The sequence below is a fragment of the Manis pentadactyla genome, chromosome 5, assembly GCF_030020395.1.
Source record: "Manis pentadactyla isolate mManPen7 chromosome 5, mManPen7.hap1, whole genome shotgun sequence".
Lineage (NCBI taxonomy): Eukaryota > Metazoa > Chordata > Mammalia > Pholidota > Manidae > Manis > Manis pentadactyla.
In genome coordinates this window covers 58,317,172-58,343,231 of record NC_080023.1, presented here as the reverse complement: position 1 = coordinate 58,343,231, position 26,060 = coordinate 58,317,172, and the positions used below count along the sequence as shown (strand labels likewise).

The following is a 26,060-nucleotide window of genomic DNA, read 5'->3' as shown; positions in this document are numbered from 1 at the left end:
AGTGTGCTAAAGTTTTTACTCTGTGGTGTTCTGGTATTACACACACACACACACACACACACTCTAGACCAAACAAAAACAAGTATTAAGAAAAAAACTAGTATAAGACAAAAACTAGAGTTTTATAAGACTCTAAAGCCAATACAAAGAGGTAATGTAAGTATAGGAATGAAAGGAAGTGAGTTAGGTATCACTGTAATCAGTTCATAATCATGGTGAAAAAAACTATCCTCAGGGAACTAAAGGTAAGGCAGGTAGACGCCACAGCAACAGGCTCTATTTTGAGGTGCAGTGTTAGCTTTTGCCACTCGCCCAGTGATTTTCCTGTTTTTCTTTGGTCTTGCTGTCTTTCTTGACAGTCAGGCTCCTCCACTTCTCTCTCAGACTTCTTCGCCTCATCTGTCTCCTCTTACCTTCACCGTCATTCACGCGTTTTCTCGCTCTATCTTACACCTGGCCGAAATACACAACTCAATGACATTTTTAAAGCTCAACTGTGATTTAAAAATAAAAACATTCTCCAGGTTGGTTTTTCTTCTTATACAAGGCCCTTGACTGATTTCTTTTCCATCTAAACTGTATGAGCCTTCTAGTAAAATAAAGCTTGCCCACTCCCGCTCTTAAAGCCTACACTCCCGCCGCCCGCCAGGAAGGGAAAGCTTGCCGCTCACTGTATACAAAGAGTGCAAAAAAGATCCTCAAATTTACCCCATTATATTCACCTCTAGATGTTTTCACAAATCTCAGAAAGAATCATAACAGAACAAAAGGAGCTTAGAGAGAATATAGCATGGGCAGATTCCCAGTCAGTTTTGTGGCAGGGGTGAGGGGGGAAAATCCATAAACCTTACAAATTTGATTTGAGCACGCAAGTGATAGCTCATAAAAGTTTCCTCAAGCCCCACACTTTTCACTCACACTTTCAAAATCTTAGAGTAGCATTTGATTTAAATGAAGTGGCCAGTGAATACTAGTTATCCACCTTCGGCCCTTCTTAACCAGAGTACCTTTTGCTCAAAATCTATTTAAGAATTGGAGGAACAAGAGAAGAGTATTAGCTGTTTCTGGGTGTGGACTTCAATAAAAAAATAATCCAAAAATATTTTTGAAATTTTTTGCTGTTTCCTTGGTGTTTGTTTGTTTGGGGCATTCAGTAGTTTCACAAGAAATAAAGAGCCACTCTTACTTTAGACAAAGAATTGACTTAGGATTTTATAGTTGCTCATGCAATGTGTTCAGGATGTTGGGCGAATTTACAGTGAATTTCTAGTTACAGAAATTGCTATTCCCATTACTTGGCAACAGAAATTGCCCTATTTTCTGCTGAAAACAACTTCAATTTGAATGAACACAGCTAGCTATGTGGTCCACATGTTTATTGTGAATTTGCATTCAGAAGTTACACTTTCCATTACACCTAAATTATTCCTTCCCAAAGCCTCATAAATGAAGCAGAATCAGTTAAATGTAATTGCTTTCTCTTGTGGTCTTTGTGGTAAAATTTTGGTAACTGACAAAGGATAATTTTAATATGAAGTGCTGAATCACAGTAACATCTCTACCAAAAATGGCTTCTAGAGGGTAGCAAGGGCATACTGCTCTTTTGAAAAATGGAATTCTGCTTATTTGGCAAACAGCAAAAGAAAAAAAATTTAGGGATGTTCTCGTTTCAAAATCATTAAATCATAATTCTGAGAAGGATGTACAAAGGTCATCTAAGTTCATCTCTGCATTGATATGGATTAATCTGTTTATCCATAATGCACATACATAAACAATTCTTAACATTCTCTATGTAAGACACTTCACAAAGCCTTGGTGACACATTCGGTAATTAACAAATCTCACTCTCTTAAGTAGCCTCTTTTATATGCTATCCTCACTCACCACCATGGAATATGAGTCCTAAATAAGCAAGGGCAGGCTTATTCCAACTCATTATGCCATATGGTTCTTTAGAGAAATGCCATCACAAATAATATTTTGCATTCTTACATTGACCTGTATAATCTCACATATTTTAATATCTTCCCATGAGAAAAAGTATATGCAGGGTAGCACTTTTATTTCTGTTTTGAAAACATGGAGAATTTCTCTTGTATTTATGTTCTAATTAGTCATTGCAAAACAAAGTTGTAGAACTATATGGCTTGGGAAAAAAATGGCCTCTCCTGGCCTTCCCTCTTTTCATTTCACCATTATTCAACTCATCCTATTGCACAGCTCTGGTGATTTCTGTCTTAATCACATTTCACTAAGATTTAGGTTGGGCAGAATAACATTTTTTTAGGTAAGGTATTTGTTAATGCTGAATAAGTATGTAACATTTCCTCTCTAGTTGTTGTTTCATCAGGCAGATCAGAATATTTTTCACTAATTGGTAATTTCTGGACATTTTATTTATGCATTGAGTCAAAGGATATGCTATTTCAGAACATGACTCAAAATAAGTAGAAGATGTCGCTCCTGCCCTTGCGGCCCTAACAATACTGCTGCAGAGATGACACATACCTGAGTGACAGAGTAAGTCGGTACTTGAAGCAGCAGAGGTCTAAGTTGCAGAATATGTAATGTGGGCAAGACCTGCCTCAGGAGTTCAAAAGCTGAGAGAATCACTATGAGCTGGTTATAAGTGCACTCTCTAAGGCTTGCTGAAACAGAGGAAACCTGTGATTTTCATTAAACTACTTCAAATGTTAAAAACAGCAGAGGAAAGGAACTTCATTACATTGTCAATTTGCTCTTCATGTCTAAGAACCCCAAGTTAGGAACCTGCTTTAAGTATTGAGGAGCATTAGAAGGTTTTTGTTTTAATTGCTTGTTTGTTTAATTAGGGAGAAACTAGATGGACGTGATATTTTGACATCTGGCAGCCTTGTCTGAAATATTTCTCTTCTATTTCAAGAAAGAACCCAAAGGCTGAAAACCCAAATAAGATGTTGCCTTAGGAATTTAAAGGAAAAGGCAGACATAAGAGACCTTTTGAAGGAAAAGCAAATGGGACTCAGTGAGTGGCTGGCCATGGAAGAAAAAGAACACGAAAAAATTGAGGACAATTGAGAGTTTTGATTATATAGGTAGCCAGGATAATGGTGACTCTGTGCTCACGACACCTCTATAAAAATGTGCTGAAAAGTGAAGTAACACTCCCCATCCATGGGAAAGTTATTAAAAGAATCCAACATTCCTGTGTCCTGATTGTAGTCATGGAAGAATTCCGGAGAATTTATTTATAGTGTATACTCATGGTCCCCCGTGGTCCCCCATCCTAACTACTTCTGCATCAGCAACTCAAACTCACAAAGCCCTGAATCTCAATCCCTGGTATTAAGACCTCATACAGATTTATTTCCTTCAATATGAGAAGTTTCCTAAACAGGATACCATTTCAAGAAGATCCTTGCCAGAGTCTTTCATTCTCTCAAGGGCATTCCAATCGCACAAAGACTCACAAACACAATCACGCCTCAAGCTTCCTGTCTTATAAACCTGAACCCAGACCACAGGAGGTGCCCTGCCTTCTGTGTAGGTGGTAATGCCTGTGGCAGGAGTCACTTACACCCCCATTCACTTCACTAAAGGATATTTCACATCTTAAATTCTACACATGGCTCTGGTTTTCCCCTATTTTCGAACCCAAGTCACAATCTCTCTTTAGACTCAAATACCCCAGCACCCGGAGCACAGCAGAGCCCTCTGAGGCCTCCCAGATTCATGAGTCACTATAAATAGCGGCAACATCAAGTCTCCCATGACACATGTAAGCACAGTATTCATAACAACCCATGGCATGATAAAGCAGAGTAACTATTGTAACAGACTAGTCGGAGGCAATAAGAAGTGACACCCTCTCGTAGCGTAAGAACTGCCACTTGGAGGGCATTCCAAAGTGACTTCACAAGAACTGCATTTCAGAAATGCAAGGCTCCCAAAGAGACGTATGTAGTTAACTGGCTAAAGACAGAAGCACCACGACAGTGCTCCTGTATTCATCAGCACCACTGAGGAATAAATGGCAATTATTCATACCACACGAAACACAACATTCAGAGCAACCCAGTGCCACCGAAAACACAGGTATGCCAAACCTTTCTCCTTCCTGCACAGCCCTGCCTTCAAGTTGCTGACTTGTCCCACCCAACAGCCCTTCTTGACCTGATTAATTTCACTAAGAAAGAGTCCATAAAAGAGCCTTCCCATGAAAAGAGCAAACAGCCCATTGGTTTGTAGGAGCCCAGAACTGGGAATTCCAACTGCTAACTAAATGCCAACTGTTAAACTAGACACACGTGGCAGGCAGAGTCATTTGCTGGTGGTAGTACTGTACACAAGCGACTACCACAGGAGGTATTGTTCTGTGTCTTGCAAGTCTTGTTTCCCCAGGCCCTTCACCTGTCCCCCCAGCATCCAGGCTGGTGAGTTAAAAGACTGAACTGCAGTTCGCTCTCCCAAAGATGCCTCTGGAAGCCAGGAGCCACACTGACAGCTTAAGCCAAAGAAAAGCTAGTGGAAATTTGTAGCAGAAAAGGCCGGAAGAGTTTAAAAAATAATGATTAGTGTTAACAGGGAATTAATCCTCTACAAAGTTTTAGCTTGAAGCTTTGGGCATTACTGGTGTAAAATGAATGGGAAAAGAGCTTGAAGAAAGTGTTCAGAGAAAATAAAAAATAATTGCTAGCCAGATGTACTGCTCATTTAATACTCAGGATGCTATGAATTATCATTATCCCTTTTTTACAGATGAAGAACTGGAGCACAGAGAGGTTAGTATCTTGCCAAAGTTACACTGCTAGTATGAGCTCGGATTCAGACTCGATCTGGCTCAAATATGAGCTACTAACCTTGACAGTAAAATTGCATTACAAGTGCTCTTTCTGAGAAAGAAAACTAAGCTTTCGATTATTTTTAACATAAAAAGCCATTGTTTCAGACTTAAAGATGAAGAACTTTCTCCTCCTTACATAAGATGAAAAACAGAAGAGGATGAAAGAAGCAGTACAGTTCTTCTGCATTTGTGTTTTGTTTTGTTTCTTAACAGGGACAGAATCTTCCTCATTTTACACACATTCTAAAGATTCCCCTCTCTCCTGCATACTGATTCCTTTGGGGGATATGCTATTAGCATACAGAAAACCAAAGAAATCTTACTTTATGACAAGAGAATTAAGGGTCTTGCCTGAAAACATTTTAAAAATCAAAGGAAAGTAGAAATGCACCAAGAAGGATGAGGCTGGGTTGGGGAAAGGCATGGACTGTGCATTGGGAAAAGCAGAAGGCAAATGATAAAACCTTAAATAATCTTGGCTCTTCGAGAAGGGTATTCTGCATTCACCCAGAAGCACCAAACAAAGGCAGCTACCCGTTTCTCTGTTTCAGCTTCCTGAATATAGCTGGATCACCAACTGGCATCCATTGTTTCAGGCTCACACAACAATGTTCACTAGCATAAATCCATCAGTTCTGGCACACATCCAAGTTGCTAAAAAAGAATACCGCAAGACTGAATGAGCATCTGTATACACATACCTAGCGGTATGATTCCAAATGGGCGAAGACATACGGGTGAGAGGCAGCACCTGCAGGCTTTGATGCATGTTCAAGCTTATTAAGAAATATATTACACATCAGACCAATATGCTGAACAGGATATTCTGTTCATAGCTCTGTTTCCTAACATTCTATACAACCTTGGAGTCTCTGTAGTCACAAAGTGGCTTATGAATTTTCCCATGAATATCCCAGGACACTAACAAGATGAGAAGTTCAGAAGTCAAAAACATCTGTGGTGGGAAGTTGTGCTGTGTTTCCAAAGACTGTCTCATCAAGGACCACTTTCCCACCCACTTTCTGAGCACCCCTCAGAGGATGGCAGCTGCTAACATAGGAAAAAAAAAAAAGTACATGGTGGAGGAGGTAAAAGGATTATTTTTAAGAAAGAGCACAATCTAACTTTTCTCTCCACCACCCACTCCACACCACCTCCTCATTCCCTGGTCTCTCCTCCTGCTTGCTTCCATTTCACTCTTCCCCAGCCTCTCTGCCATTGCTCAGCAAACCGCACTTCTCAGACACATTTCCTTATCTGTGTCCCAAACCAGCTCGGCACCCACTGGAAAGTGCAGCTGTGCAAGGATCTGGAGCTGCTGCTGAGCTCTGAGAGGAGATGACACTAGCTAGCTTCATCCTCAAAGCTCAAAACGTGCATTCACTTTTTAGAAGCCCTGCCTTGACACCAGAGCCACAGAGAAAAGAAAAAGCATCTCTGAACTAAATGAATCTGCTCATTACAACATCTTCCTGATGTGACTAAATACTGGAAGACATTTGGCTTGTTTCTTCTTCTAAATGCCCTTTACTATTCAATTCCATGCCTCCTTAATGTGGCTTCTGAAACCGAACTGCCTGAGTTCTCTGTGGAATAGTGAGTATTTTTAAGTGTATGCAATGAATCCATGTGCCCTGTGGACCGATTTCTTTTATCAGCTGTGCGCGACAAGCAACTGAACACTCTCAGGAATCAGCCACCCAGACCAAAATACCACTTTAGCAGTAGTTAAAATAATAAAGCACTTTCAAAAGTGAAATAATTAAAAGTTAGGACAGCTTTTATGTGGTAAGGAAGAAGGCAGTACAGGGAAATATAAAGATTATGTGCAAAGATTAAAAACAAGAAAGTCAGCTAGATCTTTATAATGGGAAATACTCAGACAAATAAAAGCAATGTTTATATCTTCCTCTGTAGTAGCAATCCATCCATTCAACTGCTCTTCAATAAGCATTTGTGAAGCACATACTGTATGCCTGGCAGTGAGCTAGGTGCTGGAGATAACACAGTGAACTATACAAATCTGATCCTATCACTCAGGGAGCTCACAAGCTAGCCTCAGCACAAGACAAAACTGTAGATTCGCAAAATTGAAGTTGAAACGTAGTATGAGAAACAGAGTTGAGAAAGAATAACTCTAGAAAACTTCCAGTGGGTATAGTAATAGGAAGAGGCTTCTCTGAATAGCAAAAATTTTAAAGCTGGAACATAAAGGGAGAGAAAAGCTAACCAGACAAGAATGAGATGACCATTCCAGAAAGATAGGATTGCATGTGCAAAGGCCCTGAGGCAGGAAAGGTTTGGGCACCAAGGAACTGAAAAATCAATGTGGTTAAAATAAAGCGAGCAAGGAAAGAATGACACAAAGCAGGACTGGAGAGACAATGTGGGCCATGATGCCAACCTGAGATTTTACTCTAAGGATAACAGGACATTTTCAACAGAGGAATGGCATGATCCAATTTAAATTTTAGGATGATCGCTGTTGCCACTGTGAAAAAAGGACTTGAAAAATGGAGGGAGTTGTCTAAGCAAGAGATGATGATTCCTGAACCAGAATGTGGCAGCCAAACTGAAAAGGAGTAGACAGATTCAGATGACTTTGAGAGGCAGAACCAACAGAAGCCACTGATGGACTGCATATGGGTTAGCAACAAAGAATCAGGATGATTCTCATCAAGTTACTCTATTTGTGGGGATTTTTCAAAAGTTGTAAGCATCATCTGACACAATGCAGGCCCATGCAGGAATATGGTCTATAGAACGTGGTGTGTCTAGATACATAAGTAACTCAAACACCCCAGACCCAGGGATAATAGAAACTGTGGCTGATCATAAAAGGCAATAATGGTGTACTAGGCAGATATTTCTGTAAGAGAGTTTTCCCATAGGATTTTTTTTGTCATGTAGGTGCCAGAGGTCTGTAGCTGATTTTAACCTCCAAATCATAGGCTTAAATGTCTTTCTATACCTGGGAGCAATTCTGACTTTTAAATAGAACTGCCCCAGATAAACCAGCTGCCAATCCATCTAGTCTCTGTGATAAGCAGTAGAGAAAGTGTGGTAATTCTAAGAGGACCTTCATGTCAAATTGGATGACTCATATCAAATCTATCAAAGGCACATTTCAGCATAACTTACTGACTAGCAGGAAAATAAGTAGAAAATGCACATTTACAAATAATTTCCTTATGATCGTTGAGCAATTTGGTCCTTAACAACGGTCTCTATGTACAATTCCTTCAGAAACCAAGTATACAACACAACGCAGTCCCCAGGGCAGAGACCTCTAAGGGTAAAGGGAATGGACTGCCTTGTTTATTTTACATGCTGTGCTCTAACTGGTCCCCGAATGCCACATAAAATACTCCCATGGTTGGCACACACCCAGTCTCAGTATCTTTCTGATCTCTTCACTCCCTACTACCTACTAGAGTATCACTGGCATTATTTCCATTGCCCTTCCTGAAAAGTTGGTACAAAATTATCTCAAAATCCCTTAGCCCGTTTGTCTAGGTGAGCTTCTCTTCCCTTTTTAGTATCTACAGTGATAATGTACTCTAGTTCTTAGATGGCAGAACAAGGCATGGCTTATGAGCAAGAGGGGGTGGGAGAGAAGGCAAATGTACACACCGCTGAGTGAGCTCACATACCCTGGTGAGAGCATCCTGGTTTCTGGCTCAGGCCTCGCCAAAAACAAACAGCAAACCAAGATAAACAGTAGTAATTCATTTGTAAAGGGATGTTATCTCTTGTTCCTCCTATTAACTGTGACCTTTTTTATCTGCATTTCAAGGACTTTGCTTAAAACCCCATTGTTTTTGTCAGTATATGAAGGATTCCTTTCAGAAAGACTCCCCCAACATTCCAGCCCGAGAGGTACATAATTTTGATCTCCTGCCCTTTGGGCTCTGCTGCCTCACACTTATTCCAACACCTTTAAATTTTAATTTACTGGTCCATCTCCAAGCTCTCCTCAGATGTTTTCTCTTTACTTTAGTGGTTCATCTGTACTGCACCTCTCTAGCTTCTAAGCCACCTGCTCAGTTCCAGTACTGAGACTATGAAAGATACACAGACTCACATCACTGTACTTCACACTCTCTTTAACTCTAAATTCACTTTTCAACCCTCTGAGCTGTTCATTCTAATCTGGACTCTCATCACTTGCAATGACTGAACTGTATCTTTCCCTGGGCCACCCACAATGCATTTTATTGCAGTTCTGTATTTCTGCAACTGTAGCAAAGAAATAAAGACTGTATAGAGCTCTGCCAACATGGAAAGCTGTCACTATGTAACTCCTGTTGGAGAATCTCCCAAAATTGGCATCTGTTTCTACTGCTTCTCCCTTCTACTCTTAAAGTCATTCTTACTTCAGCTGCAAAGTTACCCAGATAGCCAAGTAGTCTCCATACCACAAGTAAGAAAAAGAATATACACACAGTCCACCCTATCACTTGAATCCCGGGTGTTCTTTGGCCTCCTGCTGTTCTGTCCTTAATCACATTGCTATCCAATGTACAATATCTAATATGTTTAACATTTCAACAGCTGGGCCACTCTACATTCTTCTCTGATTTACAGCATACCTTTCCACTATTCCTTTTTAAATCATCAACCTGGCCAGCAACCTGGTTAAATGTCATCTATAACCCTATACATGCTGTATCTATATAATTCTCACCTTGACCTACTGCCTCAGTATTGTCTATTTCTAAGCAGGAAACAATTCAAAAGTTTGAGTCTTCCATTCACTGCTGCTTACTGTAGTTAAACACCATCTATAACATTCTGACCTATTTCACTAGTCATAATGTAAACTACAACACCAGGCCTTAACTTTGTCAGATCTTTTCTAATCCACTCAGATCCTACCAGATCTCTTCCTAGACCAGCCTGCTGAAACAAGGAAAGTGTCTCTGTAGACATTACCCTTCAGAGGAGACAATCCCCGAATCACTGCATCCCTCCCATGGGCCACAAGAGCCTACAGAGTATCTGCCCCAAGGATACAGGAGTAAGAGAGGCACCAGCAGCCCGCGAGTACTCACTGAGAGGTTTCAGGATGCTGCTGCTGGAGTCATCGGCATTTTCCACGTCTGACTTATCAGAGTAGTTCTCAGAGATTCTCTCCTTTTCCTTCTTTTCTTTGTGCCCTGTCTTCCTCTTGTGGCGTCTCCTTCTCCTGTAGCTCTTCGGCACATGGACCCCAATGTAGATTGTATGGTGGCCTAAGGAAGAACACAAATCACCAGTCATTTCCAATCTCATCTCTACTGCATATAAATTCCACCAGATTCACACAGCTTAGAAGAAAATGTCTTTGACATCAATGTTATCATTCATATTTGTCACACTAAAACTGGAAAAATAAATTTTCCTTACAATTTTCTGAGCAAAAGTGTAATTCAACCTATTGATTAACACTAGGGTTCTGCAAAGGTATATTCTAGATAGTCTATCCAGATAAACTACTTTTGTTTAGGAAAACCAAAGAATACTGAGCCGGAAATCAAGAATCCTTGATTCTAGTTATACCTCTGCCACCAATTAACTATTTGACCTTGAACATGTCCCTTATCTATTCTGGACCTCAAACACAGCATTTGTATAATGAGAGGCTTACACTGGGTAATCCCTGAAGGTCCTTCCAGTTCTAACCATCTATGAGTGTGACTACATTGAACAGGGTACTGAGAAAAGAGCTCTTGGAATGGCAAAAAATAAAGACCTAACTCAAAGTTCAAGAAGTTATTCTGCTGGAGATAATCATTTCCGGAAAAAAAAAAAAAAAAACTTTTTTTTACCCAATCAGCAGAACAGCAACTTAGAATTGGGACAAACAGAAATAATAAGACATACTTGGAGAGAAGATTTTAGAAATACTCAAATGTTCACACTAGGAAACAGCTAAAATGAATGTCAGCTACAGTGCCATTCTCATTTTTCTTTTTTCGTTTCCAAAAGTTTCTAAAAACTGGTTGTTGCAATGATAAAAATAAACCCAGCCCAGCAAAAATTGCCTTGAAGAGAAGGGCATGAAGAAAAAAGATTGTAAAATGCTTTTAGTTCTCTAGATGGAAGATGCTGTAAAACTGAGAAGTGGTATAATTTTTATAAAATCTAGTAAGACAGGAGAGAAAAAGAAACCAAAGTTTCACATCCTTTTTTTTTAATTGGGAAACTTTTACTTTCACTTTATATGCAGCCCAACTTCTGAATATGGGAACCACCATATCTGAGGTAATGTGAGAACTTTTCGTTTGACCTACAAATTAGATTAGATGCTCTCATTAGCGGGTTTCCTTTCCCATTCTGGAATTATTCCTTGATGACCACTCTACAATGCTCCAGGTAATGTCACACCTAACATGTACCACACATACACGACAGCACATCTGATGTAGGTGGTCATGAATAACTTTCCACAGTAACTTATCAGGTGTATCTAAAAGCACCATAATTCATGGGGGTGTTCCCTCAGATTGAAAGTACTGGAACAATTAAATGCTCCTTCCAGAAAGAAGCTGCAACCACGGAATGCCATACCCTAAGTGAAGGTGTGAGCATTCAAAACAAAGTATCTAATACCTGGAATGAACCTCCCCCCTCCCCAGCACACATACAAACACATATACCAACTCAGCTTCCTGCAAAGCACGGTAACATGCCCCCCACAGAATGAGTGCCAATGAGAAATTTATCAGGCCTAACCCTTTGCAAGTAAATTGTTCTCATGGGAAAGCTTTATTATACTAGGAAGCAGGAAATGTCTGAGAAACTATGTGGATTAAGAAACAGTGTCAATTGTTTCCTGTGCCCCAGATCACTTAGGGAGTCCTGCAGCTTTATCTCAAATCACACAACATATGTAAGCAGAGCCAACCAATTTCTTTAGTAAATCAAACACTGGAAGCTTGGTTGCCCTTATTCAGGAATTAGGAAAACATAAAAAATTAAGAGGTTGCACTTTAAAAAAAAAAAAACCTGTCACGTTAAATGTTCTCTACACTTTATTAAATAATAGCAACTAAGCAGAAAAAGAAAGATGTGGTTAAGTTACATTAGTCATATTGATGTTATACAGGGAAATTTTTAAAAATATATTTACCCAAATCTGCAAAGCACATTTGACAAATCATTGAAAAGACAGTGAGTATGGGCTGATAGGATTTTAAAATATGCTTCCTGGTGATAATGTTGTTACGGTCAAGCTAGCAAGCTAATGAAAGAGTTAGGGCCATTCAGAAAGTGAGCTTTCAAAGCCCAAGGAGAGGAATGTTCTTCACCTTTTGGAACCCAGCTGGAGTTGTAATCACCAGCAAAGGGGCACCATTCATTCCCATCGTGATCACAGGCCTCCTCCCTGCCGTATGGGTGGGACTCAGTCTCTCCTCTTGTCCTCCAGCTCCTGCCTTGGGGCCTTTCCTGCTCACTCCATCACACCTTCACACAGATGGGGACGCTTTCAGATTGGTACTGCCCAACGGGCCCTGATACCAGGCAGTGACGGAATTCCTTTCAGGACATCCCAAGTTTCAGACAATTTTTTATCAGCTTTGTTGAGGTATAATTTACACGCCATAAAACTCACTTATTTTAAAGGCACAAGTCAATGATTTTTAGAATATCCACAGAGCTGTGCAACCACCACCACAGTCTAATTTTAGAACATTTCCACCAGTCCAAAAAGATCCCGCATGCCCATTTGCAGTCATTCTCTGTTCCCACCCCCATCCCATATACAACCACTCTTGGGCATCTGAATACTCTCAGTGACAACCCTGGGAAGTTACACTTCTCTGGTGCCCACAGAGGGCTAGAGAACTTTTTGTAGGGATCCTCACAGTACAGTAAAATATTCCCTGAATAAGGAGGTAATGCCTTCCAGGAGCTGCTAGAGGAGATCATGGCACTAAGCTCGAGCATCAATTCAATTCAAAACTCAAAGCATCCTCTTTTCTCCTCTCATATATTACTGGTAACTAAATTTTCCTTTTCTGTCTGTGTCCAGATCAAAGGAAAGGAATATGGTCCTGAGACTAAAAACCTTTAGGAGCTCAGAGACAGTTCTTGTGTTCCATCAGTGACTTCCCACTCACTCTCCACTTCAGCTCGCTTTGGGGACTGAAGGTAAAGCCTGGTTTCTCAAGGTGATGCTCAAATATTTCATAAGCATATGTGTGCAGTAACAAAAAGTACCAAGAGTAAAATGAGTTCAAATGGAAATATTCTTATTTCCCCCACAGAACACCTGTCTTCAGGATCAATAGAAACAGAATTACTGATTACCATATGCTACTGTGATCATAATAGAATATTAAGAATATTCACAGAATATGAAGAATATCATAGGTGAATCTCAATATTTATTATCAATAAAATATCTTTACTGGTATCAGAGATATGTCATGAAGACTGATGGCTATTTTAAAATTACAACTTATAATATGATATCAAGCACTTAGGAAAGCCACAAAGGCTGAGGGTCCAGTATTATTTTACATGTAAAATGCAAACAAGAAACCTGACAGCTTTCCAATCCAACAAGAGTCTGCAAAACATTAAGATGCTCAATGAATCAGAGACAGTTACTTGCTTAATTTATAAGGGAATTGTAGGCTCAAAAAAAAAAAAAAACCTTGTTAGAAATTTCAATAAAAACTGCTTCTAAAGATAATTTTAAAAGGAGCAAAATAAATTTTTAATAGTTGTAATTCATAAGGAAAAGGCAGTTGGTTTAAATGTTATTAAAGAGTACATTCTTGCTCCTCAAAATTTTATGAAGTAAAGTTACTGAAACCTCCATTTGACAGTGCACATTTAGGTGTGAGTCAAAGGGCATTCAGCCCTTGATTTGGCAGTGGCCTCAGTATCATGTGTTCAAATAAATACCATGCATGCCTTTCTCTGACAGATGGTACAAGTTCCCAACAAGCTCTAAATGTCTTGGGAATATCTCACAATCCATCCCACAGCCAGTACTACTAGGAAGAAAACATGGCTTTCCTGGTAATCTCTGAATATCAGAAACTTCCACTATGTGATCCTTGGTTTTTCTTCCCCTTCACATTTGTTTCACCTCAGTCAAAGGAGAACCACAGTGATGCTCAAAAATTCTCGATCATCCTATAAGTTGATCACGGGGATAGTAGTACTGCATGGAGAATATAGTCAATGATTCTGTTACATCTTCCTGTGTTGACAGATAGTAACTGTACTACTGGGGTGAGGATTTAATAACGTGGGTAACTGTTGAACCACTGTGTTGTAAACTTGAAACCAATATAAGATTGTATATCAATGATACTTCAATAAAAAAATTAAAACAATTTAAAATAGAAGTATAGTGATGCTATCATGTCCAATTCTTCCAATTCCTAAGATATTTCTAAACTAAGGGCATTGGTAGCTGCGCTCATGTTTTCAAGGCAACAGACAACTCTTCACACTTACAAACTCTGTAGTCACTCAAGTTAAAGAGGCTTTCACAGACACCCACTTCACCACCCAGGATGACTTAAAACTCTGCAGAATTAAATCCATCAAACCAGAAAAGGATTTCCATCAGCCAAACTAAAAGTTCTATAGAGGACTGGGTGGTCAACAGTATACACCTCTATTTGCAAAATTAGATCTATTAGCTTCTTTAGGAAACATGTTGCTGTGTTTACCATACACACAGATAATAGCAACCAGTTCTTGAAGACTTGCAAATGTGCTGGTTTCTGGCTAGGTCTCTTACATCTATTGCCTCACACAGTCCTCACAACTGCATGAATTAAATATTGCTATTATCCCCACTGTACACGCAAGAAGCCAAAGGTTAAGGAAAGTTAAGGATATTTACAAGGGTAAGTCCCCAGCTAATACATCCCACCAATTCTCTCTCCGGTTCAGTGTAAGAACAATGAGTACTTCATCACCACTGAGGTGCTGTTTGTTTTTGGTTTTGGGGGTTTAGGGGGATGCAACAGATGCTGTATTTATACTATCAATCTGATAACTGATTATGGTTCCTTTCTCATGCTAGCTGCTGGAAACAAAAGACACAAATCTCAGGCTACCCTGTGGTGGGCAGACAGTTTCATGACATGCACTTTATACACTAACCTCACTCAGTATGGGAGGTAGGAGGATGAGCACAGCTGGGGGTAGCCTGGGGGGAAGGTAGATTTTTAGGCAAAGATTTAGACCTATAAATATATATCTATCTCAAAGATACCAGAGGACAGGTAAAATCTTTGCCATCCTATCCTCTTGCCTGCATCTTTAATTAAACATTGGGGGATGTTCCAAATCTCACTTTTATCTACATTGTTGTTTCTTCTATGATCAACTGAATTTCTGTTCAATTCAGTTCAAAGCAAAGATTCCATAACACTTAGCACTTTATGTCATTCTTTCAGAACTAATCAGCAATATTCTCAAAACATAAGTTAAATACTGCCTTTCCTAGCTTATCTAAAGTAAACTGATCTTATGCCAAGATGCCTAAAACATGCTGTAGCTGTTGCCAAGCAGAATGTAGGGCAGGGAAGCAAAATTAAAAGAGATATTTATTATATCTTTGTAATTATGAAAAGCAAAATGAAGAAGAGGAGATAGAGTCCCTGGATGAGCAATAGATTATAAAAAGATGCTATAGACTTTACTTCTTGGATCAAAACAAATCTCCAAGATTTTTTTAGAAGTACTTGAATAAGAACCTGAAACAGAATCATAGTATCAAGTCCAGAGACCATGGAGGTTGTATGTTTGGCACTTAATATAATAGATCAGCATGTATAACCCTAAACACTTTAATAAATGAAATAGAAATAACTTATTACTCACAAACCCATCAGAGTGTCCACAAGCAGCTCTAATAAGATATAATCAAAGTAACATTGCTAATGTGCTTGGGCATAAATACTAGCTCATGACAAGAAAACATCCTCCCAAAGGCTTGGTGCAATGCTGCAGTTAGCAGGTGCCGGTGGCCCTTGGTGAAAGTTTGCATGAGGATCCACATGGGGCACATATAGCACTACCCAGGGCAAGGAATGCTGCCTATTTTTCTATTTTGGATAAGAGCAAATTTTCACAGTGAAAAAATAATGTAGCTGTTTATTAATAGGTAATTGCATATTATGTATGTGATCTATTTATAGATCATTTTGAATGTTTATGAGGAACTATTTTAATATTAACACCACCAATTACATTTAGGATAGGGCATGCAAGCAAATAAATAGTAAAAGCAATGAAAAACAGGGAAATACTTTCCTTCCCACTCAACTGCCTGGGAATTTGGTTCACTGAGAGCCTCCAAGAAATCCTTAAGGCAACCTGAGGCTCTCCAAGCAAGACTGATAAGGAATCTCAGCTTGCTACCTGGCGCTTACTGAGCACAGTACTTTTAATATTTAATATTTGATAATGATGATGATGATAATCTCTAGACAAGAACAGCTACAGGAAAAAAGTCTTGAAGGGGAGTTGAGCTTATTACTTGGCTAAACTCCTGTCTTTTGGCTCAGCAAATGTTTCTCCTTTTAAGTGCACCTGCCTTTTAAGTGCTCATTTTTAGCAAAATAGTTCTAATTATAGTCCTTCAGTAAAGGTGAGGACCCTAAGGCCAGTGTGGAAGTTTCCTGACCAATAACTGATACTAGAAGCAAAAACTAGCTGGCACTATATGAAAAGTCTGAATTAGTGAACATTTTTAAAGAAATACAACTCCTCATCGTGTTCAGTTATCATCAATTATTTGAAAGTATCTAAGTTAGAACAAGCACTTAAAGGGAGTACGAAAGCCCACCATAATAAATAAACAGGACTAAAAATCACTTTATCTTTTCTAAACTGCAGTTCCTAAAGTGCTTCACAATCTCTAACAAGTTGATTCTCCAAAGTAATTTCAACTTTGCTCTAGCAAAACTTCTTTTATATTCATATCTATAGATATAAAATATAATCTATATCTATAGCTCTATATTTATATCAATCCAGATATGAATGTATAGATACAGAGATAGATAGGTGTCATGCTTACGGACTATCCCAATTGAATCATGTGGACAAGAAATGTCACCCTCCACGCCTGGCACAAAAAGGTGCCACACAGGTGTTAATCCTCTTTCCCCCTTCCTTTTCCAAAGGGGAAAGAAGCACAGCACAATTTCTCCCTTTTCCCACCCCCGTTGAGCCCCTCGCTCTGCTCTCCTGCAAACACACTCCTGAAAGCAGAACAAAAAAGCCAACTTCCAATCAAGTCTAAGTCGCCCCTCAGTCACCTGCGTTAGTCCTCATACAGAGCCTACATGTTCTGAAGAGGCAACACCTTCCACAGCCTCAGCTTCCCCTCACCCTGCCCAGCAACAAGTGCCTGGCAGTGTCCGCTCTGCTCTGGGCAGAGTTTCCCAAGAGCTTTCAGGCAGTGAGTGTTGGCCTTTCATTTTACTGAACAGGGAACAGTGGAGCCAAACGGCCTGGGAAGGCCAGTGCCAGGCAGGGCGGGGTTCAGAGCAACGAGGAAGCACCCAACGGAAAGAGATGAACCTGCCACTCATCTTGATGCCCAGAACCCTCAAAGAGCTGGAGAATTTTAATGTGCAGTACATATGCCACCAGGCAAAAGCCACCTATGAGCCAAACACAGAGAACTGACCATTTCCAGTATTCCTCTGTGGTCACCATTTGCACAACAGAATGGGAAGTAGGGTTGGAAGAGAGAGAACAATGGCTAATCCAGTGGTCATTGACGACTGGATTTGCAATTGCAGCCAGACAGGCAGCTTAGGGAGACATATAAATGCACTCATTCACACTCTCATCCTAACCACATTGTCTGTCTCACACTCTATTAGGGCTTCCCATTTAGCACTGGCTTAAGCCCTGACTGGGCAATAGGAAGGATGGTCTTTAGTTGCTATAGGCAGATAATCCACCATGCAGCTAATGCACTCGTGGCTAATCAGCTATATTTAATATTAGTTCACATGATTCCCTCCTCTCACATACCTGTATACAGGTGAATGAGATGGATAATGCTATAGCTGAAACAGTGACCAAGAACTTGGGAAAATTTGCCTAGTTCAGCCCAGTCCCAGAATCTTCATGACTGTAATTTTCCACATGCTGCCAACAAAGAGAAGGATGACACTGATTGAAAGAGTAGCACATAATCACAGTTTTAGAGCTGAAATGACCTGAAACATCACCTGGTTCACTCTTTCCATTTACCAGTGAACCAGCTGAAGCCAAATAACCAGCTAATGATGCAGGCACTGGGATTCTTGGTGCTCCTGGATATACAAGGCCCCCTGTCCCATTTTCCCACGACCACAGTAGCAGTCGACCAACATCCTGTCTTCCACTGCAAAATACAGCCACCCCCCACCCCCAGAAAAAAAAAATCACTCATTTCAGGTTAATAATTACCTAAAGAAAAAAAGGCTCAGGAATTCTCCAAAACTGTCTCTGTCTTATCAGCACAGAATGACCCATTCGAACCCACCACCCTTAGTTCCATAAGCTGCCCCAGAACATCAGATGTTCCATCTGTGACATCTGTCCTCCCACCCACCACCACTGGTCACTTTGAGAAGTCATAGAGAACCTTTCACCTTTTCCTCTATTTGCTCCACTACACTTAACCAATTAAAATATTTAGCACTGTTACAGAATGTTTAGAGCTACAAAGATCTTAGAGAAAGTGTAGTTCTATGTTCTCACCTTCCAGATGGATAGATGAGACTTGGAAAGGTTAAAATGATTTGCTTCCAGTAACTGAAATAACAAGGACAAGGATCCTGGCTTCCTGACTTTTCCAGGGCAGTGCTCATTCCGAAAAGGAAGAGCTTATGAAAAAGTGAGGCCAGCCAGGCTTCTTTCCCTCTCACCTCTTCATCCGCTATTTCAACACCTTTATTTTATTCTTCTCCTTTTGATTCTTCCCACTTCTGATTCTTGCAGGTGCTTCTTCTACTTCTCATCCATCTCTCTTTCTTAATTCCCTTCCCACTCCAGAGGGAACAGACCTCAAGCCTCCACAAAACGGCACATGAATCTCCCAAACTGCTCCTAAGAAATCCAGAAGCAATAATCATCCCCATCCACCCATCTGTGCATTAGCAGGTCCTGGCAATTCAGCCCATTTGTCTCTGTCTCTTTTGTTCCCACTCTAATCCAACCCCAAGTCATTTATCAGTTGAATCCTAGCAACAGTCTCCCACTTTTGTCTTTGTCTCCTCAGGATACTCTCTCCATCTAGCAGTCAAAGGGTTTTTTTTTTTAATGCAAATTTTGACTTGCCTGCTTATAACCCTTTGGCAACCTCCCCAGTGCACACTCAATAAAATCCTAAACCTTTAGCATAGCATAAAAACCATGAATTATTTCAGTCCTATCCACCTCAGGCCACTTTCTCCCTGTTCACATCACTTAGCCGCATTTGCCTTATTTCCACTTCTCAAGTAAACTTGCCTCTTTCTCCCCTCTGGGCCTTCTACATGCCTGCTGGTGATGCTTCCATCACTCCTGACCTAGCTAATTCCTGGTCCCAACTTGATGCCACTCTATGGGAAGTACATACCCTTGTCTCCCTTGTAAACTCAACCACATACATGATACACTCTCTATATTATCAGCCAACCTTGTGTCCTTAAATAATGATTGGTTTATTTAACTGAATACTGATTGTGGTTCTAATTGGAATATGGCATAACATTCCATAATACATAATACATGTAACTTGAAAAAGCAACACATTAGAGCTTATATCTACAACTGTTCTTAACATTTTGATACGATTGAAGAAGAAGAAGAAGAAAAAAGTATCCTCCATCAGTTAGCTAATAAGAAGAGTTAACATAGTACTAGTCAACTAATTTGTTGACTACCAGGTTATCAGTATTAGCTTTAGTCCAAAAGCATACTGCACTCACAGCAACCACTGGCAAGAAACTACCAAGCATGAAGATAAATTACATGCAGGGAATATATCTAAGGGAGATAGTATCTTATTGATACGGTTCACCTTGGGCATTTCAAATTAATTTACTTAAACTCCTAGCAAAGCTAGAGGGTGAGGAGGTTCAAATGCTATCTCTTTGTATGAAAAACTGAGATTCAGAAATTAATTTTTCAATGGTTTACTGCAAATATCAAAGTATTTTGATGGTATTATCTAAGAATCCTTAGAGCATCTCTGGTAGGTAGATAAAAAGATAGGTTATTAACCTCACTTTACATGATAGAAATGTAACTACACAAGAATGACTGGCCTCTTGTCACCCAGAGAGGCAGGGCAGAGCCAGGAACAGAAATAGGTTCTGAGACTCCTGGTTGTCCACAGTGCTCTCTAACCCACAGCACAGACCGAAGTACCTGAACAATCATATACTGATTTAATTTGCCAAATTCATGCATCCGCTGGATTTAATTTTGAGCTTCCATTCTACAACCAAGACATTTCCTTTGTTTTTCAGTAGAATTATTTGTTGAAAATTTAATGATCAGCTAGAGGTGGTATGGTGATTTAACCAATCTATAAATGTGCAATTCTGGTCCTCTAAAGCTGATATGCTGGCCAGTAATATGAAAAGTCAAAACTTATTTGTATTTCCAGAAGTTTTGGCCTGGTAAACATTACTGAGCATTGACCCATGAAAAGGGTCAATAGAACAACGTCTTGAGGTTCAGGTAGAGTCTGTTCTCCTTTCAAAGTCATCAGAGTATAAAGAAAGGTGAACACATTGGATACAGCCCTTAGGGTAGCTGCCTTCTAATTCTAACTCTATGGAAAGATAGAAACAACCAGATTTAAAAGCTTCTGCAGCTCTTCTGAGAAGGAAGTTATTTAAGTCACCTGTACTACTGATTCAGTGGCTGTCACTCGCCACCCTCCCTGCCTCCACCTTCATCCAACCTGCAAAGAGCAACTTCAGGAGCACAATGCTGGGGACCGCCTGTGAACTCCTGTATGGCTGGCTCTCACTTCAATCCCTTAAATGCTATCAGCCAAGCAAAGTCAAATAGAATCAAACAAAACTTCACCACCAGAGTAACCAGAGCAGTAAGAGAGCCTCAACTAAGCTTTATTCAGCTTTATTCTATTCTCACTCTACTCTCCCTTATCAGCCCTAGTTCTCAATTCCTCTGGTAATTCTGAATCTTGTGATAAAGATGGAGAAATTTAGCTCAGATTTGAATACATAGTATTATTTCTATATTGTTACATAATCTCACTTAGTTGGCATCTAAGTTACATAATAGCCAGTAGGGAACAGAATTATTCTAGTCTCTGTATGTGTGTGTGTGTGTTGGTGGGGGAAGGAATATACACACAAATACATAAATAATATATGTGTATATACATTGCATATCCACATAATAGACCCTTGAATCCTCCTCATTGGTGGGAAAATACCATACACTTAAATCTGTTTTCCAGAAGAAGAAATTTTGCAGGCTTTATTAGACAATAGGCACACACTTCTATTTTATCCTGCTTACAGTTACAGTTAATATGCCTCTTCTTGGAAAAAGAGATAATCTAACAAATTAGGGGTGATGTACATTAGGTCAGTTTAACCATGAAAATCAGATCTCATACCCAAAGCTTAAATGGAATCAGAATGACCAAAGAAAAATAGACAGCAGGCCTTGGGAAACTTCACTTAGCCATTTTGCTTACCTTTTCCAATACAAGAAGTATAAGTGTGGTTAGGAAGGCAAAGGATAGATGTCAGTAAAAATGAATTAAGCAAATAAAAAACATTTAATCCAGTTAGAATTTTTGGAATGATAATAATCATTGAAAATTATTAATGAGGCTTTATCAATCAAAAAGAAAGAGCAGAGGGAATGAAATAATATACAGCACTCCTATTCCTAATACCAGATACAGTAGCAACATTGTTTCTGGTAATTATTAAAACAGAGCAAGAAAACCCAAAACCCAAACTGTAATTTGCTTCCTTCACTTATGCAATGATTTGACAATAGACTTCACACAAGTTTTAAAACTTTTATTCCCAAAATGATGTTTAGCCACCCTGCTTTAACAATCTAGGAATAAAATTAATGAGATAAACAAACATCAAATAAAATGTCCCAAAAGTAAATATCAATGTCTCAAAAATATAACCAGATAAAATGCTTCCAAAAAGAAACTCAATCTGTAGACAAAATTGCTGCAAGTGTATTATTTCAGAATTTTTGGATCCTTGCAAAACACAATCCAAGTATCGAGTTCAATTTGTAATGGCTAATTGTCATAGAATAATGAGACACCTGGAACAGAAAGTGGCTTCAGGAGGGCTTCAGCCCATATGGTACTGCCAGGGAATTCTCTACAACTGGAAAACTCTAGGAAGGAATGGCTGGTTCCTATGCAGCCCATGAAATTATCATCAAAACCCATGAAATTATCATCAGATTTCCTTTAAACTAAAGAAATCTACGTACAAATATTTCTCTTCACTGACACAGTTCAGCAGGAGGAGTCACAGAGCTCCTGAGCTAAGTGCTGCCTGCTTTAGGGCCTCTGGCAGGCTTTCAGCAGAAGCCTTGATGAGAAGGAAGCAGGGCCAAGTTGGGCTCAGCCCGCCCTGGGAAACCCAAGTTGCTGTTCAAGCATCAACTTTAAACACCTCACCACACTCCTTTAAAGCTCTCCAATGTGTGGGTACATGTTTCTTTTAAGAAGGCTTTCCTTCAGCAATGTTTGCCTGAGGGTCTCCTCTGTACACACTGCTTATGAGCAATTAGAGTGAACAGCGGAGAAGAGGTCAGCAAAATGCAACCGGACACTTATATCCAGGGCTCAGAATAGCCCCAGCCCTGCCTGGGCCCCTCCTTTCCCATCTGATAGGTTTTCATTCACTCCTTCTTGGCAATTACATTTTCACATTGTAATTATTAACAAATGTCTACCCAGCCCCACTTTTTCTAGAATACTACCTCTTCCAGTATACATAAATACATCATCACAATATCCTCTAGTGAAAAATAGGTTTAGGTCATTATGATTTCATGTCTGTAAAATGTTGAGATCCTGATCTCCAAAAAGACAATAGCCACCCTTTCATCATTTTAGTCTCTCTCTTCAAAAGATGAAGTAGAAAAAAGAGAATAAGGCAGAGGTGTTTTAGGAGCTTGTTTTTCTTATAGATAAATGAGATAAATATGTCAATGATCTATGCAAAGTCAAACAGGAGTAATAGCAAGGACAGGACCATTGTGCATTCTTATCTCATTTGCCTAAGAATACTAAGGGAACAAAATCTGTAACTAAAAATTTAAACAAAGATTTTAGGTTACATGGAGTAATTCTACACAGCTTCATTTAGTTTTTGTTATCTATTCATTTATTCAATTGTTTTAATAGTCAATGAATGTCTACTCTCTTTCAGACCATGCCCTACTTAATAACTTCTACTTCCCTAAAAATAATCCTCTTGTAAATTCCATGCATTTTCAACAATACTCTTCCTTTTAATGTCCATCAGCAGACATGGGAATTTGTGGAATTATTCTTCCATTTGGACAGATGGGAGCGCACTTCCTTTTGGACTTGGTTTTGAATGGAAGAGGAAAACCACAACAATGTATCATAATAACTTTGAGAGCACCAATCAAACTTCAGAAATGGAGACATACTTCAGCCAATATTGTCTTGCTGTACTTTATGCTTCCTGAGCTGCTGGTTAGACTTGATGTTAAGAAAACGCCCCTCCTCATAAAGTCAGAGTTGCCAAGGCTTTGCTGGGAAGTCACCTAGCCCTACAGAGCCAAGGCCTTATCTCAAAGGATAAGGTGGAGTTTGCTCTTTTCCCCTCTTGCAAAATCTGAGAATATTAAGTAATCTGTTTATATCATACAGATCCAAAATCCTGGCTGACTTTTTAAGGATAAAACATCCATAGGATTTCCTTCTGTTTGGAAAGAGCTACCTGGGACTCTTTCTTCCTCTCTCAACCTTGGTTCACCCAACAAAATTTGGCAACTTCCTCCAAGTGTGTTTGAAATGAAATCTTAGTGCTGCTCCTCATGGTCGGCATTTCTGGATCCTTCTGCTAATATCAATTTGTCATCTACACAATAATTCTGTGGAACGGCCTGAACTGGAACTAGCCTTTGGTACAGAAGCAAGTATGAGCCTCTGAAACATAGGAATTTTTAAATGACTTTACCCACAGTAACCACTCTGTGCCAAAATGTTAACTTTACAAAGCCATCCACAGTACCAGACAGCCAATGAAAGAGAGGATATAAAAACTCCTCTTTATTTTAAAGATTAAAATTGGCACTTGGTTTCCTTTTTTAAAGAGTATCTCTTCAAATGAGTAACACAAATGCACATGAGGGAAATTATGTGGCAATGAGATTTAGGTCTTTAAATCTGCTCCACACAGATAAATTCATTATTTAAACAGAGGATGACTCCTCTTCTGACTCACTCTATTTTTTGAGTTTTGCAGTTGACAGTTTTTCTCTTGAATTTTGAGAATGTGGATTAAGTGTCATGCCACCCACTGAGAGTAAAGTTACCAGGTGAACTGAGGGTGTGGCTGGAAGTCTCGCTCTCCCCTCCGTGAAGAGCATCTGGCTCTTCTTGCCTTCAGGCTGATCTGAATCCAATGACCCCAAATTAGGGGACCTTAAGAAACATTCTAAAAGCATGAACATTTCACAGTACCCAGAGCTATTGCACCTTAGTCACCCTAATAATAGCTTATTGGTAGTACATCTTATTTGTGCCAATTACTTTTAAAAAACAAAGTTTTATTTTAAGTTGACTTCTGCCAAGTGTGCTGCAATATAGTTCAACCATGTTTATCCTAGAAGCAAGAGCAATAACTATTTGGATAAAAGGAAACATATTTGATAACACAAAACTAAGGTGTTCCAGCATCTTGCCATTTGAATTTCTGATCCTTAAAACTGGATCCCTTATTTCTGCTATCAATGGACCACAAACTCAGCTATTTCAGAGACAAAAGAGATACACACTTCTGTATGCATTAAAAATAAGAGATAAACTCATATTGGGTCCTTGAAGAAAACAATCCCACTCAAAATATGAATCCTTATTAGAGGTCCTGACAGCCAAGTTGTCTGTTGCTTCCTTCTTGACTAGCAGGACCGTGGCGAAGCCATCAAGCACCAGGTCCATTTCAACTTCTTCACACTTTCACCTAGAGTTACTATAAAAATGTATGTCCTCCCATTCCCACTAGATGAAGCCAAGTTGAGAAAATGTGAGCATCACTGGGAAGGACACTGAATTAGAAACAAATGGTTCCTGGTTGTAGTTCAGCACTTGTACTACAGAGCAGCCTGCACTCTTGGACATTCTCCACCACATAACAACACTGTAAGCAACCATCCCATGGGGCCTCAAGATTCAGCAACAGGTAACGAGCTCAACCTGCCTTGAAAGAAATGTCATCAGCTCAGGCTCTCATTGACATGAAAGATAACCATTAAAATAGAAGTCTTGTCAGAATACGAAAATACACAAAATCCATGTGGCAACTTTAATCATCACAAAGCCAAACAATTTCACAGATGCTTTACCATTTCTGTTGTCTTTTTTGTTTCTCCTTTAAGAAACCTGGCTACAGATTTGTGTCCTATTCATTACATTGTTGACTTAATTTTTGTGCTTGAAAATCAAGGGAAATACTTCAGGAAATAAACCTCTTCGTCAAGGCCTTAAGAAGCCCATGTACAATATCCTACTGCGGTAGAGTGCAGTCAATCCCACAGACCTTACGAACTCAAGAGGCGATTTACATCTCCTGTGAACTTAGCTAGAACATTATTCTCAAGGAAAACACACACACACGCACACGCACACACGCAGAGTACATCTCATTCCCAGGCTTTCTCACTGATTTTTCTACTCTAATTGTCCTGAAACTATAGAATATTTGCTTAATCCTATAATATTTCTTACATTCATATGCTATAACTTTAAGATTCTTAACTGTTCCCTGACACTGGGACGGTGGCAGAATCACCACAATGGAGACCTAATATCATAGGTTAAGAATCAGAAGACAAAAGTTTTACTATTTTGCATTCACCAACTTGACATTTTCCCACAGTCATGTTATAAAAGTGCAAGGAACCCATAAAACAATATGAAAGAAAATATTGTAGTTTCCTTTTCCCTAAGAAACTTAGGCATCAAATTCTTATTAGTCAGTCTCAAGAGCATAAATGTGGGAAGAAGGGA

At 39.5% G+C, this 26,060-nt stretch overlaps 1 protein-coding gene across 4 annotated transcripts in view; it reads right to left on the bottom strand.

The window, feature by feature from the left end:
- The window catches only part of SLC4A4 (solute carrier family 4 member 4), a 316,692-nt gene that overhangs the window by 249,779 nt on the left and 40,853 nt on the right, over positions 1-26,060 (bottom strand). For all 4 annotated transcript variants that reach the window (XM_036878971.2, XM_036878970.2, XM_057502301.1 and 1 more), the window contains exon 3: positions 9,880-10,059. In XM_036878971.2, coding sequence (XP_036734866.1) covers positions 9,880-10,059 — 180 coding nt within the window. The remainder of the gene's footprint in view (positions 1-9,879; positions 10,060-26,060) is intronic.